The sequence below is a fragment of the Brassica napus genome, chromosome A6 (assembly GCF_020379485.1).
Source record: "Brassica napus cultivar Da-Ae chromosome A6, Da-Ae, whole genome shotgun sequence".
Lineage (NCBI taxonomy): Eukaryota > Viridiplantae > Streptophyta > Magnoliopsida > Brassicales > Brassicaceae > Brassica > Brassica napus.
Genome location: NC_063439.1, coordinates 5,184,065 through 5,203,128, shown reverse-complemented (window position 1 = coordinate 5,203,128; position 19,064 = coordinate 5,184,065). Strand labels below are relative to the sequence as shown.

At 31.0% G+C, this 19,064-nt stretch overlaps 4 protein-coding genes across 5 annotated transcripts; 2 read left to right on the top strand and 2 right to left on the bottom strand.

The window, feature by feature from the left end:
• Positions 1-5,614: 5,614 nt before the first annotated feature.
• Positions 5,615-7,188, top strand: LOC106351275 (protein GOLVEN 5). Its single transcript, XM_013791094.3, has 3 exons — positions 5,615-6,334; positions 6,574-6,620; positions 6,834-7,188. Exons 1-3 carry the CDS (start codon positions 6,259-6,261, stop codon positions 7,032-7,034), a joined length of 324 nt encoding a protein of 107 aa, XP_013646548.1. The 5' UTR covers positions 5,615-6,258; the 3' UTR covers positions 7,035-7,188.
• Positions 7,189-7,405: 217 nt separating this feature from the next.
• LOC106346556 (putative pentatricopeptide repeat-containing protein At1g13630) lies at positions 7,406-11,581 on the bottom strand. 2 transcript variants are annotated; one of them, XM_048782242.1, is made up of 5 exons: positions 10,349-11,581; positions 8,137-10,223; positions 7,983-8,053; positions 7,713-7,847; positions 7,406-7,565 (listed from the first exon to the last, which is right to left on the bottom strand). In XM_048782242.1, exons 1-2 carry the CDS (start codon positions 10,797-10,799, stop codon positions 8,209-8,211), a joined length of 2,466 nt encoding a protein of 821 aa, XP_048638199.1. In that variant the 5' UTR covers positions 10,800-11,581; the 3' UTR covers positions 7,406-7,565; positions 7,713-7,847; positions 7,983-8,053; positions 8,137-8,208. The 2 variants fall into 2 exon arrangements, with proteins under 2 accessions (XP_048638199.1, XP_013641378.2); XM_013785924.3 differs by having other exon boundaries at positions 7,433-7,847.
• Positions 11,582-11,798: 217 nt separating this feature from the next.
• On the top strand, positions 11,799-13,606 carry LOC106351274 (probable GMP synthase [glutamine-hydrolyzing]). Its single transcript, XM_013791093.3, has 5 exons — positions 11,799-12,207; positions 12,363-12,420; positions 12,522-12,605; positions 12,694-12,835; positions 12,942-13,606. Exons 1-5 carry the CDS (start codon positions 11,826-11,828, stop codon positions 13,218-13,220), a joined length of 945 nt encoding a protein of 314 aa, XP_013646547.2. The 5' UTR covers positions 11,799-11,825; the 3' UTR covers positions 13,221-13,606.
• Positions 13,607-14,565: 959 nt separating this feature from the next.
• On the bottom strand, positions 14,566-15,918 carry LOC125575837. The gene is made up of 2 exons (XM_048734961.1): positions 15,804-15,918; positions 14,566-15,518 (listed from the first exon to the last, which is right to left on the bottom strand). The coding sequence occupies exons 1-2, from the start codon at positions 15,916-15,918 to the stop codon at positions 14,566-14,568; spliced, it is 1,068 nt and encodes a 355-aa protein (XP_048590918.1).
• Between the last annotated feature and the right edge of the window lie 3,146 nt (positions 15,919-19,064).

The following is a 19,064-nucleotide window of genomic DNA, read 5'->3' as shown; positions in this document are numbered from 1 at the left end:
CATGTTTCGACCGACGTCTTTCAATCTACCAAATCTTAATTTTATTCAGTATTCACTTTGTGTTCAAAAAATAAAAAAATAAATTTCGTGGATGTTTCTTCTACAAAATGTATGGATTATGCATATCATATACTATGCTTTAAGTGATCTACGAGGGTTGTAGCTAATGTATAACTAATGGTAATTTGAAAATAGAGCGATATTTTATGTCAAGCTACTCTGATTTTCACTTGACTTATAAATAAGATGGAATTACTCTGAGGTTGTGACTTTATATTTTGGCTGTACCTTTTTATATATTTTGGCTGTATATTTAATATTAAAAATTAAAGCGCTTTCAAAAAAGACCGTAAGGAATAAAAAATTAAAAATGAATGTCCAGATCAACCCTAATTAAGATTCAGTTTTTTATACATTAGTGGACTGTGTAGTCGAATACGAACAAAATTATGTGAATATTGCAGATAATATATTGGCAAGTCTGAAACAGTTAACACAACTAATTTTGCTAATTTTATTTGGTTCTTGAATATAAGAAAAGTGGCAATATAGCAAGAGACAATCACAAAACACGCACATAGATCTGTGGATTGCATTTTACGTTATGTTTCTTCTCTTTATTCGAAGTTTTGGTGGCCATTCCCAACGTAAATTCTTGCCTTTTCACTTTCACACTTCGTGTACTGATGAGTGATATGAATTGAGATCATAAAAGAAATACTCCCGAAAAATAAGATTATTTTATATTATTGGAAGCCAACTGTATACGTTTAAAATTTGATGTCTTATATTGTTCCTGGCCTCAAGATGCGATAGATGATTTGAGAGAATTCTTACAGGTTTAGTCTGGTATATAAAAACTTCATTTGATTGCAAAGTGGATTCTAATGTTTGCTACAAAAATAAAAACTAGATGATAATCCGTACGGAGTGAATTTTTATAATAATGTTTGTTTCTTAAATAGTTTTAACATTTTATAACACTATAATTTTTATCGATTATAAAATGAAGAATATACATGTTGGTCTCTTAAATATATTATTGTTATCGAAGAGTTAACGTATTACATTTTATTTTAATTATTTTTAAGATTTCATATGCATAAAAGAAAATTAAGTTTTGCGGTTGACACAAATCACCAAAACCAAATAGGCAATATCGATTGTGTAATGACGAAAGCGGATTAGGTTTTCTGCTCTCGATTTGTTTACTATTGACTCTCCATAAGTGAGTTATTTTCTATTTCTATAAAATTGTGCTTTCATTCTCGTCTTTGTTTTATTGATATGAGTCAAGTTTCTTTTTTTAACTTCTTCTATGAATTCGGTGAATTAAATTAGTGTCAGTTTAAAAAAATGGACATTTGTAAAAAATAGTTTCACTATAGATACATATCTAAGAATCAAAATTTAAAAAAAAAATCACCACCAGCAAACTATATTTAACATATTAGTGTTTAAATTTAATATATCAAGTTGTTATAGAATATATAAGTGTAGACTCGAAATATAAATGTATGTCTAGTATATATTCACCAGCTCGGTCTAAATATCATTTAATTCTTGAAAAACAAAAAAAAAATCACTTATTTCACCAGTTCGGGTAATATTTGAATCCAAACGGGTAATATCCGAATCCGAATGGATATCCGAAGATAAACAAACATACAATATTTAACCTTATATTTGTAGTTTACTTCTCTCATTTTACTCAAAATATTTATATTAATAATGCTTCTTGCTCAAAATTAGATAATATACATACAATTATGGACAAAATCATTTGCTACTCACTTCAAATATATATCAAGCTCTTTTTCCTGCATTAACAAAAGTTACATCTAAATTTTCAAAACAACAACTAAATTAGTGTCTTTTTATTTTTAAAGTTTTATCTTCAAACCTATTAATAGTTTAATTTTTAAAAAATTAGAAAACCAGTTAAAATATATTTTAAATACAAAAAAAATTTAAACAATGAATCATTTATTTATTTTTTCTTCAAAATTTAAATATCAAACCCGGCCTAAAATATCCAAATCCGAACATAAAATATCCGAACTTGAATCGAAGTGTATAAATATCCGAACGGGTTTTATACTTTTATACTGAAATACCCGATACGAACCTGAACGTGTATCTCAACGCCCACCCATACGATATATGATCATCATTTGTATCTTGCTTGAACAAAGAAAAAGTTAAAACCATTGATCACAAAATTTCAATGTAAGACTTTTACCATTTTTATTAATTTATAGTCTTTTTAAAAAATTCAAAATATAGCATATAAGAAAAAACTAATTTTTTTTATTATATGCTTAATGTGATTGTTTAATTTCTTTTAATAATATATAAAAAAAGAGAGAGGTTTGAAATATTGTTATCAAATATGTATTATTCATAATCATTAATTGTCATATATATGTTAATCATATTAAGTAATTTCGTAGCTTTTATTTAAAGAAAGAAAAATAATTATTTTGTACAATACTAATTAATTTGATAGTTAGTTTAATAAAAGTCATTGTATATGTTTATATGGACCAACTTATTTTCCTAATAATTTTAAGAATCATTCTCATGATAATACTTGGTTACAAAAATATGTTGTAATGTTCCGGATTTAATATAAAGAGGATATGATTATGAGAATGGAATTTCCTTCGAGATGAAAATAAAGACTATCAAGCTGGAATCTGAGATCAACGACAAATTGGCCTAATGGTTATAATTTTAGATTATTTAACATTATAAATGGTTATTTTTTTAAAAAATAATAATAACTTAAGACGGTTTGGATCTCGTTCTAGCTAATATATGGGCTTTCAAATATTAAATCTCTTAAAAAAAGAAAAAAAAAGAAAAAAAAGTTGAAGATAAATGTACTCACCTGCGCATAAATGTAGGATGTGACTGGTAATCAAGTTAACGAAAAAGAATATTATATTCTTTAACGTTTATTAAAAAAGTTACCATTCATGAGGAATATTTTTATCCTTCATTTTTTTCATTTCTTTTTTTTTTTGTAGTGAATTATAATGCAAATTTGTTTTTTGTTAATTTTGATAAGGAATCCTCATTCCTCATCGTTTCCAAAATTTTATTCTTATTAATTCCTAATATTATTTCAATAGTTACCAGTCACACCTGCAATGTTCTGTTTTTATTAAGATTCTGAATAGTGACAGACTGCATTACCCAAGCACTGTTGTTAATAATAACAAAATTTTCTATATATACATATATATTTATATGTTCTTATTACTATTAAAACCGCACTACGGTTAGCCTGTAATTGTCATGTATGTTACCACTCGGGCCCTCAATAACATGCACTTCTAATCTATTAATTTAGGGTTCTATTTTTATCTACCATTAGCAAATCATAGTAGGACCACCTAAAGAAATAATTAATATGATATATTTGATTATTAACATTAATAATAAACCAACTATAAATTTAAATTTTATTTTTTAATTCTAACAAAATCTGTTGAGAAAGAATCTAACAAAATCTTATTTAAAATTTAAATATTTTTATAAAATAACATATTAATTAATTTTGTAATTAATAATATAATATTGTTATAAATCAATGTTAACTAAAATTTTATTATAAAAAAGAAAATAAAAATTATATACTATTTTTAATAAATTATATAATTAGATTCTGTATTATATAAAAATAGAAGTTCTATAAGAGTTAAATATGATAAAATTATATTAAATAGTTAAATTAAAAAAAAAATTATTTTTTAATTGTTTCATTTAAATAAATTATCACTCATCATTAAAATGAGTTAAAAATCGTATACTATATAATATTTTTATACAAAAATAATTTATTTTAAGATATGTTAAACTTTTATATCTACAACTTTGTATTATCTTTTATTTATTTTGAAACTCTTGACAATATTTTTTAAAAATGTTTATATACAAAGATATAATATTATATAATAACCTTTAGTTCATATACTATTTAAATCAATGTTATTAGAAAACTATGGAATTTTAATAGTTCAAATCAAATTTTAATTATAAATTTTTCTTAATTATAACAAAATCTGTTGAGAAAATTTAGAAAATATCCCCAAAATTTAAATATTTTTATTATAAAATAATGTATTAATATAGTAACAAAAACAAATTCAAAATGTAATCTTCCAAACTCAAATATAGTACTGTAATTTTTCAAAGTTTACTTGACAAAATATAAATTTTGAAAATAAATATTCAAACTTGAAATGATAATATTTCAAATTTTACAAAATATTAAATCACAGATAATAAAGAATAACTTTTTGAAATACACCACAAAAAAAAAAACTATATATGTTGTAAAAATTAAAGCAACCGAATATTTTGAAAATATAATTAAAAAAAAAACTTAATATCATAGCATCCAAAAAATATCTTATATCAATAAAATTTAGTAAAATAATATGATAGATGCTACTATGTATAAAATTTACTAAAATAACAGGTTATAATATTTAAACAATTATTTTAAAAAAATATTTTTTAATTGTTTCATTTAAATAAATTATCACTCATCATTAAAATGAGTTAAAAATCGTATACTATATAATATTTTTATACAAAACTAATTTTTTTTAAGATATGTTAAGCGTTTATATCTACAACTTTGTATTATCTTTTATTTATTTTGAAACTCTTGACAATATTTTTTTAAAATGTTTATATACAAAGATATAATATTATATAATAACCTTTAATTCATATACTATTTAAAAATATGTTATTAGAAAACTATGGAATTTTAATAGTTCAAATCAAATTTTAATTATAAATTTTTCTTAATTATAACAAAATCTGTTGAGAAAATTTAGAAAATATCCCCAAAATTTAAATATTTTTTATTATAAAATAATGTATTAATATAGTAACAAAAACAAATTCAAAATGTAATCTTCCAAACTCAAATATAGTACTGTAATTTTTCAAAGTTTACTTGACAAAATATAAATTTTGAAAATAAATATTCAAACTCGAAATGATAATATTTCAAATTTTACAAAATATTAAATCACAGATAATAAAGAATAACTTTTTGAAATGCACCACAAAAAAAAAACTATATATGTTGTAAAAATTAAAGCAACCGAATATTTTGAAAATATAATTAAAAAAAAACTTAATATCATAGCATCCAAAAAATATCTTATATCAATAAAATTTAGTAAAATAATATGATAGATGCTACTATGTATAAAATTTATTAAAATAACAGGCTATAATATTTAAACAATTTTTTTTTACTTAAATTCTGTAATATACTAAAATAATATATATTAAAGTATATTTTTTAAACGGAGCAGGCAAATATAAATTATCTTGAACATATTTATTTTCTATAATATAAATTTTAAATTTTTAAAATGTATTATAACAAAATGTATAAATTAAGGAAAAAAAATATTTTGAAGGAGGTTTTCTATTTGATTATTTCATATTGTTATTTTATTGTATCTAACTCAAAAAATATATTAGTAAGAAATAAACATTAATAACAAAGTAAAATGTATTAAAAATCACTATATATGAATAGTGCTGAATAAAAAATATAAACAATAATATTATAGAGTTACATAATATATAATACTAAAATGAAAATTTTATATTTAAAACATTTGTAATAATATCTAATGCATTTATAAAATGAAAAAATATCCGCACGAACGTGCGGGTTAAAATCTAGTTACGAAATTAAAAAGGGATGTTCTTGAATAATGCATCCAATTGACTTAAGTTTGGTCAACAAGATGTTTTTTCTTTTACATTGTTATGACCGGTAGCTTTGTTGAGATATTAGAATTGGACCAAAATATTTTTAAATAGAGAAGTTTTATAATCTTAATTCTCAAAATATCTCATATTATTTTAAACTGCATTGATAAAATACGAGACTATATTCACTTAACTTTTTTCATTCTCTTACTCTAGTTGGAAAGGTCTCTAACTGTGAAGTGAAAACTTGGATCATCATGTTGTAATTTACAGTTTCCTGCATTTTTTGGGAATCTATCCATGTCCCAAACGCCGATGGCAGGTTCCCAATAGAGACACATGGCTTGTGGTAAAATAAAAATATAGTTTTATATTTGTCTTTCTCTTGGATCCTATATAAACACTAGTTAATCAACATTTATACTTCATCATCACCATTTGCATGATTTGATCTCATAACTCATTTCTGAGAATATTTTTCGTAGCTAAAGGCAAAAATAAGCGATGACCATCACTTCAAGCTTTCTATGTTTGTTTATCCTTCTTTTGTTTTGCCTCTCGTGTGGATATTCCCTTCATGGTTTATCTCTCTCTATTTTACTTCCTTTTTCTCTGATAAACAATTCATATTTTGAATGTCATGAATATTCGAGTTAACCCATAGTTTATGACCTTTACGTAATAATGACTTGCATTATGAGAATGACAATCGAATGATTATTTATTTCCATTTTGCATGAAAGATAATGCATGCATGATTTTATATATTTGTCTTAACCAGAACGTATCTAATATATGTGTCATATTTTGTTTCATCAGGAGATAAGAATGAAAAGTCAAGTGTTAACTTTGTTTCAAATGCAAAGGTATAGTATTCACGTTCCAAATGTTTACTTCTATGTTTTCTTTGAGTAATGAATAATAGTATAATACATAAGAACTACTCAAATATAATGGCCTCTCTTGTAGTTCATATTTGTTAATTAGTCAAGATTTAGCTAGGTTGAATCTACTCATAAACATGTACTCCAGTAGTAGTATACTTTATATGAAAACTAAGAATATGTTGAATGGTGAAGCATGTTGATGGTTATGATGCAATGAAGAAGGCGCAAGTACAAAGAAGAAGTGGAGAAGAGTTTAGCAAGGAGACGACAAAGATGAAGATGAATCCGAAGAAGCCAATAGAGAAGGAAACAGGTGTTGAGGAAGAGGATGATCTCGTTGCCTACACTGCTGATTACTGGAAACCAAGGCACCATCCTCCCAAGAACAACTGACGAGATTTATCTTATATTTATATAAAAGACCCAACAAAATGATCCTCCCTATTAAATATTAATCAAATATCAGTATAAGATATTTATTATACATACATATAAATGGGTAATTTGTAATTTTGTGAGCTTTGTGTTTGTAATATCGTTATATTTATTATATATATAGAAATGTGGTATATGTATAACCAAGTGGTGTTATCTCAATGGTTTCATTTTGTCATTGGTGGATGTTGTCACAAACACACATAAAACTTGCTTGTAGTAAAGAAAACGATTGAATATTTGCAGAGTTTGTTTGTGATTTATCACCAAGTTTTGTTGTAATCTTTTCTTCGATACATTGTATATAATAGACTTCTTACATCAAAAAATCGTCTGAGAAAAAAAAATGATGGGGATTGGTAAAAATGAATCAAACATTGACAAGATATGTTCTTACACCAAGAACAACAACCTTACAAGATGTCACAGTCAAGAACAGGCTCAGACTCTTGAGTCCCATCCCAAAAAACTGAAGTAATTAAAATAGACCTAACACACATGAAGCTTGATTAGTTATATACCCTTTTCCCCATTTGAACCCATTCACCAACACTCTAGTGTAAAATTCCAGCATGCTATAGTCACACTGCAGATTTGGTAAAGAAACAGGGAAAGCTCAAGAACCACTGAGTTTACCTTCAGAAGAACTTGAACAAGACAAAACGGCTTTAGACTCGAGAAGCAAAACCACCAATGACGCTTTGTGTTTGTTGAGGGAACCCCAAAGCTGCTTTGCACGGTGCTTTATCAACAGTACAATACATAAGTGACCTGTTCCAAACAAAACCAGAAAGCCACATAGTATTAATTTCAAGGGTAAAGAATCAATCATTCGACGACAAATGGACAACAAAGAGGAAGTATCTATAAGAACACTAAAACCAATGATCAAGAAACATCACTGACAGCGATCCATTGAAGAAGCTAATGTTGATACAATTGGCCCCCGATGGTACCATCCGGTAGCTAAGATTAATCTGTTAACAAAGTATCAGTTAATTAGCAAAGCAACTTGTTTGCTTTATTATTTCACAATCACAGTAAAACTAATGAAAGTTACCTCTTCCTGTGACAGTTTCTCTACTCAAAGTATACCTTCTCCAGCTAGCACATAAGATAAGACAATAGCTTTTCAAGGCAACAAACCTGCTTTAATTGTCCAACCAAGCACATCTGATGACTTGATCATCACTCTGCAGATGTCTAAATCAGGCGAAACACCCCTGGATAACATTAGACAGAAGAAGAACTTAGCCTCCTTTGCCAATTCTCTCCTACACAGACGATTGATCACCGCACTGTAATCCCTGACAGAAACATCAAATCCTCTATCTAGCACCTGAAGAAACAACTTCACCGCCATTTCAGGATCACCTTTTACACAATGCGCCTTGATCACTGTGGTATAAGCAAATTTCGATAAACTAACATCCCTCTCCTGAAGCGAACATAGAAACCTCTCAGCATCCTTTAAGTAACCGTAGAAACAAAGGCCGTTGATTAGAATGTCATAAGTGGCAGGCGTAGGCTCAAGGTTTCGAGATTTCATTTCTTCCAACAACTCAAACGCTCTGAACAAATCTTTAGCCCTGCATAGATGCTGTATAACTGTATTGTAAGTGATCTGATCTGGAGTTACACCTTCAGAAGCCATGTCCCGCAGTACCTGGTTGTATTTCTCCAGTTTCCGGCCTATGCAAAGTCCTTTGATGATCACAGAGTATGTGAAGTTGGTCGGTGAGATCCCATTCGCTTTCATCTCACGGCGCAACTCGTCTACTCTTTCGGTATCTCCACAGTTAGCATATGCATTCATCAGAGTCGTGTAACTCACAGCGCTTGGAACCAATTTATACAACTTGATGACATCCAAGACCTTTCTAGCCTCAGCTATGTTCTGAGTCTTGCAATAACCGTGAATCAAAGAATTGAAAGTTGCAACATTAGGAGTTATCCCACTCTCAATCACTCCCCTGAATAGCTCCAACGCCTCCTCAATGCAACCAGACTTTGCATACCCATCAATAACGATATTGTACAGGATGATATCAAGTGTGCAGCCGGTTGAGATCAGAGAGTTAAGAAGCGCTCTTGCCTCTAGTATCATCCCTTTCCGACATAGACCAAGCAACATAGCACCATGTGTCCTAGAATTCGGAAGAATCCTTTTGGCACACATCTCGTCGTAAAGCCAAATAGCCAAATCAAGCTCTCCTAATCTACACAAGCCATGAATCACAATAGAATACGCCACGATATCAGGTCTAACCCCATTGGCTTGCATTCTATAGAACAAGGAGAAAGCTTCTTCGATACGTCCTGTTTTACATAAACCGCTGAGCATCACACTGCAAGGGATGACACTGTTCAACTCAAACCCTCTCGACAACATATCCTTCAGCAGTCTCAAGCCCTTGTCAATGTTCCCTAACTGGCAATGACCGCATAGTAATATGGTATATGTAATAACATCAGGAGTCAAACCTTTATCAAGCATCTGTTGAATGACCTCCCAAACCCATTTGATCATACCGAGGAGATGAAACCCTTTCGCGAGGATATTGTACGTCACGGTATCAGGCTCCACTCCGTGCTTACTCATATCACCAGCCAGTTCTAAAGCTTCTCCGATTGAACCAGCTAGACAGAGTCCGTTGATGAGTATGTTGTGGCTATGTACACTAGGAACCAACCCGCATTTCAAAACTGTACAGAGAAACGACTTGGCTGTATCTACAAAACCTAATTTACAGTAAGCTGACATTATACTATTGAAAGAAACTACAGAGGGGCCAATGTCTTTCCACTCGGAATCCCTGAGGAAAGAAACTGCGTCTTCTAGCTTTTGCTGCCTGCACAATCCATCTACAATTGTTGAGTACGTGTGCTCGTTTTTAGACTCGATGGCCTTGTACACATCCCACATCTTATCTGTTTCTCTGAAGTTATATAAAATTGAATTGTATGCTTGTGTAGACACACTCAAGTTCAGATCCCTCATCTTCTCCAGGATGTAAAGTGAATCATCAACCATTTTGGATCTCGATGAGAGAAACAACAACATATCCCAAACTACATTCGTAGATTCCCACTTCCTGAAGCTAGTAGAGAGAAGAAGCTCACAAAGCAAAGATGCTGAACCAGAGCCTAAAAGAAAAGCAGCAATAAGTCATATTCAGGTAACAAATGAAGAAGATTTCTACATTACACAACTCTAAAGGTTCCTCTTTTATACAAAAGCTCTAAGCTTTAAGCGAAATTGAACAACTTGCCTTCTTCTCGGAGGAGCTCTTCCACAACCACTTGAAGCTCTTTGAAACGTCTTTGACCAGCTAAGATATGAGAAACCAACAACGAGGAGAGCCTCGAGTGGCGAAACCCATAAACATCTTTCAGCTCTTTGAAAAACCAAACCGAAAGATCCGGACTTTCACCCATCAATTCACACATGATCTCTTCCACATGGACCTGCCTCAACTCCGAAGCCACGCTTCGAAACTGACCCCCGTGGAGATACTCACGGAACCCGATCTTCTTCATCCCGAAGAGAATCTCATGACCGAAGTAATCTCTCTGATCGGATGTGAAATTGGTTGCGGAAAGCGGCTCGTCGTCGAGTTTCGCGACGGAGGAGGAGGAGAGTTTAGTGGAGAAGAGGGAAGAGAAAGGAGAGAGGACACGGGAGATTTTGCTTGGATTGAATGCAATCCATCTGCAGATCATGGAATTTGGGAATTAGGGTTTGGCAATTTGGGAGACTCCCGAGAAAATTTTGTTTTCCCGGAAAGTTTGGGAGGGCAGAGACGGAGAAGACGACAAGGGTTTTACCTTTCTTGGGTTTATGATTTAAAACCTAATTTCGGTTTTCAACTAACCGAATCTATTATCCGTTCCGGTTCTATTTCTAGACCGGTTTAAAAATCTTTGGTACGGTACTGTCCGTCTACACGGATAGTTATTATATACACATCAATTTTACCCCTCTGTTTACATGCAATAACATCCATTTAACTAATTTAGACAAACTAAACATATACGTACAGAGAGTCAGAGAGATGAGCCTTCTTTGTCTGAAATAGGCGAAACGTTGATGTCTCTTAAAAATCAACATGCAGCAGCAAAGAGTAGAAGCTAAGAATAATCTCTTTTACGATTATTTAGTTTTACTTTATTTGATTAATTAATCTCTTTTTGTTTCATCACTAAAAGATTTGGCGAGTGCGAACTAGACTAATGTGGTTTTTAAACAGCATCTTATTCCACGATTAGCAGTTTTTCATCACAAAATTAAAAGTTACAGGAACTTATATTTGTTATACATTTATCAATTAGTGGTTCAAATCAAATACAGAAAGAGAACTCCAACAAATTAAATATGAAAAGTGGATGAATTTCAAAAGGTATGAAGATGGATCACTTCACCAGCTTGGTTGTCTGTCACCTTTCTTGATACATGCATTAGATCTAAAACACCTTAAATATATATATTGCAAAATCGTGGTATGTCTTTTTCAACTTAAATAAATTTCATTACCAAGAGATACATGAAACTGCCGTTCCTTTATACACTAGTGGAGGAAATATTCAAATATGGTAAAATTTCACAAACATGAAATCCACATTTCACCAACTTAGGTGTAGTTACTTCTATCTAGCTATTGTAGTAGCTTTTGATCTCCATTTTTTGTGCATTGCTCTCCTATAAGTACCTGTGATCATCTTTTGTTTTTATTTACTCTAGAACCAAATATGTACAAAGCAAGCCCTAATAGAAGAACCATCTTAGAGAAAAGTAAGAGTGTAAGAGAAAAGGAGACTAAGCAAACCTCAAATTTCTTTGCCAAACACCTAAAGAGGATATATCCGATCACGCTACAACGTAGTACTTCTTCTTCTTTCTCACTCTCTTCCATATCTCTATCACTCTCTCAAAACTCCACCGATTCCTCTGCCACGGATTCAACTTCCACGTTAGAGCAAAGGATCTCTCTAGCACTCGGTTTAATATCATCTCCTCGTAGAAGAGAAACATTTGTTCCTAAACCTATTCCGCGACAACAAGAACAACGTCTACATGAGGATTTCAATAGTGATGAACCAAAGAGGTGTAATTGGATCACCAAGAAAAGTGGTAAGATCATTGAGAAATGTCCTAAACTAAAACCATATATGTATAGTATCTTATATAAGTTAATTAGAGAAACATTAATGTGATTAAACTAAAGCAGTTCAGTTATGATCATGATAAGTTAAATATAACGAGGGTTTTTTGTTGTTTCTTTGTAGACGAAGTCTACGTAACGTTTCATGATCAGCAATGGGGAGTCCCTGTCTATGATGATAAGTATGATTATAGCTTCCACAATTGTATACCATGCTTATAGTTCATTTGTTTAAGAAAAAATAATAATATTATTTTTGAATGGTGATTAATCATTAAACCAGCTTGCTTTTTGAGTACCTTGCCATGTCGGGAATGTTAATGGACTATAACTGGACTGAGATTTTAAAACGCAAAGAACTCATTAGGTGAAATCTCTAACCACTGTTCATACATTGCTATATTATACCTGTAGATAATAATTTTATGGATGTTTATGAAATTTTGTGAAAGTAGAGAAGCATTTTGTGAGTTTGACCCAAATCTGGTGGCCAATATGGGAGAGAAAGAGATCACAGAGATTGCATCAAACAAAGCAATAATGCTACAAGAGAGTAGAGTCAGGTGTATAGTTGACAATGCCAGATGCATAACCAAGGCAAGTTCCCATTTTTCTTGCGAAGCACCTCTATATAATCTCTAGTATAGAGTTCTGTTACACCTTTGTTTTATATTATAATAACAAAGAAAACTTTGTTTTGCAGGTGGTCAAGGAGTTTGGATCATTTAGCAGCTACATGTGGGGGTTTATGGATTACAAACCGATTATTAACAGATTCAAATATTCAAGAAATGTACCACTGAGATCTCCCAAGGCTGAGATAATTAGCAAAGATATGATCAAACGAGGGTTTCGATTTGTCGGTCCAGTTATCGTACATTCTTTCATGCAAGCGGCAGGGTTAACAATTGATCACCTCGTTGATTGTTTTAGACATGGTGATTGTATAAGCCTCGCTGAGAGGCCATGGAGGCATATATGATATTTGGACTGAGGCTAATCAAGTTTCGGTTCATTTTGGGTTAAAACATATATTCGAGCTTTTGACTTTTTTTCTTTGGTTTAATAAAAAAATATTTGAAATCAAACTGCTTGTTATTTCATGGTTTTTTTATCCCTTATCAAACTTATATAGTTTATGGCTTTCTTTGGATTTGACTCTTATATCGAAATGTATGGATCTGCCTTTTTCAGCAAAAAACATATTATAACTACATTGCTTATAAATTTGATACGTATTTAACCGAACTTTCATTTTCAGTTCAGTTTGGCTTTTGACTACAGTGTGTTTACATGTAAAAATAAAACTGAAAGTTGTACTTTATGTTGGAAGTCTTTTTTTATGGGGTACGATTATCGTTGAATACAGCTGAGTAGGGCATTAATTTATTTTAAGTTTCTTCTTAACAGGAGAACTTTAAATCTACACGAGTCTCCATAAATCATAGTTAAGAAAACTGCCTTTAAAGTGAAAATTAATCATTAACTCGAACAAAGAACAATAATTGCTAAGATGATCTTGTTTACTTTTCAGATCCTTTCTACATGTCGGCTTCCCATACTGCCATACAATGAGAACCAAAGTTATTCAAAATGCTTCCATTAAAACCTTAAAATTTATTCAAAACAATAGAGAAAAAGATTTCAGAGACTAAGTTTCCCAATTCCACTGTCTCTTACCAATTTCAACGTTGAATAAGTTGGTTACAAGTTTAAATAAAGTTTCAAGACTTTAAAGAAAATGCTTCTGTAAGGACATTGACAAGCAGACAAGTAATAGTCACTGATGTGGCAGTGATAAATTGTGTCCAATAATGTATGATTTTATCACAAACACATCACATTCTCAGACCAAACGATGAACAAGTTGCCATAAAATTAACAAAAGCAGGAATTAAGATAACAATGGATGAATGATACGTTTCGATTTTGTTTGAATAGTTTTAACTGAAAGATAGTAAAAACCTTATTCTTAACTGGTTATATATTCCCAAAACATCATTGTTAGACAACTATTGTTATTCTTGTAAACATGAGAAAATAAATAGAAATATTTACGAAGCACTACAGATGATAATAAAGAACTTTATTCGCATTGCAATTGTTCGTCGTGGCCACAAGTAGATAACAAGTCATTACTTTCTTTTTTTTTGACTAAAAGCTTTCAAATTTAAATAGAAACGTTTAGAAACGTTTACAGGATAGAGTGATAAAACCTTATAGCGAGATAAAGCTTGCATGAGCGCATCATGATAGTTAAAATCTCATACCTATGAAACTACTTAGGTAGAAATTAGCAAAACCAACTATGAAATAAAAGACAGTAGCTAGCGTTTGGATCCACGGCCACGCGGACCATGTTTTCCTCTCCCTTGTAATGTCTTCCATTCCAAATCTTGGTATTTGATGGGAGGTTTTGTCTCTCTCCCACCTCTTGTCAAGCTGAGAGAGCCCATTGGCTCTATCTCAGCTTCATCCACGTCACCTAGCACAGAGAAACAAGAAGGACTCTCGAATGTATTAGCGTTAGGTGTTGTGGTTACGGGGTCAACAACAGAGGTTTTTTGGACCTCCTTGATGATATTGTTTGATGGAACAGTTTCCATAATGGGTGTTGTAGTGGCAGCATGAGCAGATAGAACATCTGCTAAGATGGCGGTAGAAGTGATCAAGCTTGGCGATGCGGCAGGTGCAACTTGGCTTTCCGTAGAAACATCTGAGGAAACAAACAGTGGTTCATGATCAGTAACAAAATCCGAACCTGAGCTTGGAGCAACTTTAGAAGTGGTGGTTTCTTGGTCATTGAGCTCTTTTTGTTGAAATGTTGAAGTAGATGGGGCATCATTCTCATTTTGATGAATAATAATGTCAATATCCACAACAGGTACATCCGCACTAATAGCCACTGAATTTGACGGCAAGGTAGAATTTTCTGGAACTTTGGGAGGCTGAAGGCACCTCTTCTCTTTGTGGCCTAAACACCCACACCTCTCACATGTAGTAGGGATCCAAGTATAGTCAACCTGAACCAGAAAAATATTGCCTTGTTTATCATCAAGAGTTATAAGCTTTGGAAAGTCCTTATCCAATTCCATTTCCACCAATACTTTGGCTTCACCCATGTTGGTAGGATCTAGACGAGGTTTATGTGTTAAGATGGGCTCACCGAGACCAGAGGCAACATGACTAATACCCAATCTAGAGTAGCAGCAATCGGGAATGTCCTTCAAAGTCACCCATACCGGAAGAGTTGAAACTTCTGGAATTTTGAATGAACCCTCTGGAGTGTACGGCAACACAAAAAGCAAGCAATTGTCAATATGTCATACTCCTCTTTGAATAATCCATTGACGAGTAGGTGGATGTGGGATATGAAACATATACGATGAATCATTGAGCTTCTTACAAGAAATCTTTCAGCTTCTTCCCCAGAGTCTATTGACTACAGCATGAACTAGGCCACCCGGAGGTAAAGAACATTTATGAAATTTTCCAATAACATATTCATCCTTGTTCTCGGGTCCTAATTTAAGGACTTTAGAAGGGATTGATACCTCAGGTGTACCATCGAGTCGGTAGGTAGGTGAAGCTGCCCGATACAGATTGCGTGATTGGGGACCCAATCTTGCAGCCCATGGGAAGCGGACAGTGCCATCAGCTTTAAGCTCTGGAGGTGGCATTTTCTCTTTCGGAATCTATAGGGAGCGAGTAGGATGCTTGCTCTTGTGTTGCTTGTTCAAGATTTCATCATTAAGAATTGGCCAAAGAGCAGCAAGTTGATTTCCCACAAGCGCAGGTTCGTAACCTCTTGGAGTACTTGGGTCAGGAGGAGTAACTGGGGGCTTGAAGATGAGTGGTTTAGCCCATGAACCCAAAGAAGGCACAAACTGAGAAAGAGGAGCTTGGGTAGCAATCAATGGAGGAGCAGGCACATGATGGGGTGCTTGAGTGTCACTGGCTTCTACAGGTGCTTGTGAGTTGTAAACCAGCGGAGCTGCTTGTGCGTTGAGAACTGGCAGAGAAGCATGTGTACCGCTGGTTTCAACAGATGGAGGCGGAGACAAAGGAGGAGAGACAGAGGCAAGAGTAGCAGAGTTGGTCTCTTGGTGGGGCAAGGATTCAGAGCCTGTAGCACCATTAGACTTTGCCGATGAAGCTCCTGACGTTAGAAGAAGATGATTTTGAAGATTGCCACTGTAATTCGATGGAGACGGCAAGGTGGAGTTCGAAGAGGCCATGGCAGAGAAATTGATAGGGAGAGAAAGATGAGTAGTAGACGGCAAGGATGGGGAAGCTGGGACCTACCAGCAAGGCTGCAGCCGGCGACGTCGACGAGAACGAGCTTCGTTGTTAGGATTCGAGGTCGCTTTGATTTCGTCAAAAAAGGGGCGCGTGACAGCGCGTTCTTTTCTTATTCCTATATCTATGTAGTGTGTAAAATTACTCTATTTATAGAGTAAATTGTGGAATAAGGATAGAGATGGTCTAATGTCATTTTTTTTTGTTCACAACTGCATAATCCATTTCATTTTGCAGCGGGTCATACATGCTCTTATTCATAAGAGCATATAACAAGTCATTACTTCAAACCCCGTGAAACGTAAATTCCTCGGTCTTTTCTATTATGTGAAGCCTCAAGTCTTGAATGTTCTGAAAACTGGCACGATGTACCAAGTCTCTGTCTACTCCTCAACGTCATGGTCTGACGCTCTGTAAAAGCAGAGTTAAGCAACTCCTGAAACTTCTCCAAGAACACAACCCATTCGACTTCTACCATGTCTGCTAACTTCACAAAGTTTGTGCTAACCGGCAGCAGTACTTTCGCGCTCTTGTGACTTTACAATGTCTTCTCAGTTTCGTCTCTTGGAGTATTCAGGTATATGGATCCCATTTTGTCGTCCTTCGTTGATGTCGAGACTTCTAAGAGAGATAGAGCCTCAGTGAGGTTCTACCATTGGACAAGAAAAAATTAAATTAGATTAACAAAGGTTCTAAACTTTTCAAATCATTATATTTATTACTAACTAGGTGTTTTGTCCGCGATGCGGGCTTAAACATTTTCATAATTTTTGAAAAGTTCTTTGTACACTATATTCATAATTTTAGTAAAAATTTTATTTTATTAATATTTAATTATATAATTTATGGTTTTAACTTTTTACTAAAATACTATTTCAGATAATAATACAATATATATATAAAAATTATCTTTTTTTAATTATATTTTTAGATTTTGGTTAATTCAATATTCTATTTTGAATTATATAATTAAGAATTTTATTTGATTAATATTTAGTTATATAATTCATGTTTTTAAATTTTTACTAAAAGACTTTTTTAGATAACAATACAATATATACAAAAATTATCTCTTTTTAAAATTACATTTTCAGATTTCAGATAATTCTTACTATTATTAATTTTAATCAATTATCTAATCAAATAAATTAAAATTTCGTTTTATTTTTTAATTTAGTTATACATTTTAATCATTAAGGGTATAAATGATATTAACCACTCTAGCTTTTTACGTGAGAGCTCGATTCCAAAAACAAATTTATGTTTTTAACTTTTTATTACTAAAATACTTTTTCAGATAACAATACAATATATATATATATAGAAATTATCTTTTTTTTAATTATATTTTTAGATTTTGGATAATTTAATATTCTATTTTTAATTATATAATTAAGAATTTTATTTGATTAATATTTAGTTATATAATTCATGTTTTTCAATTTTTACTAAAAGAATTTTTCAGATAGCAATACAATATATACATAAATTATCTCTTTTTAAAATTATATTTTTAGATTTCGGATAATTCTTACTATTATTAATTTTAATCAATTATCTAATCAAATAAATTAAAATTTCGTTTTTATTTTTTAATTTAGTTATACATTTTATTCATTAAAGGTATAAACAATATTAACCACTTTAACTTTTAACGTGAGACCTCGATTCCAAAAACTTACTTCGCAATAATAGTATAGACTAGGTTTTTTGGCCGCCATGCGGACTTAAACATTTTCATAAATTTTTGAAAAGTTCTTTATACACTATATTCATTATACTAAAATAAATTTTAAAATAACTCAATATTAATTTTTAAATTAGATCAGGGGTTAATTATTCAATTATATAATTTATGTTTTTAACTTTTACTGAAATAATTTTTTAGATAGCAATAAAATATATATATAGAAATTGTCTTTTTTAATTATATTTTTAGATTTTGGATAATTCAATATTCTATTTTTAATTTTATAATCAAGAATTTTATTTGACTAATATTTAGTTGTATAATTCATGTTTTAACTTTTTACTAAAAATATTTTTTCAGATAACAATACAATATATACATAAATTATCTCTTTTTAAATTATATTTTCAGATTTTGGATAATTATTACTATTATTAATTTTAATCAATTATCTAATCAAATAAATTAAAATTTCGTTTTAATTTTTTAATTTATTTATACATTCAATATTCTATTTTTAATTTTATAATCAAGAATTTTATTTGATAATATTTAGTTATATAATTTATGTTTTTAACTTTTTACTAAAAAAAATTTTCAGATAACAATACAATATATACATAAATTATCTTTTTTTAAATTATATTTTCAGATTTTGGATAATTATTACTATTATTAATTTTAATGAATTATCTAAGCAAATAAATTAAAATTTTGTTTTTATTTTTTAATTTATTTATACATTTTATTCATTAAAGGTATAAACGATATTAACCACTCTAACTTTTAACATGAAAGTTCGATTCCAAAAATTTATTTCGTAAATAATAGTATAGA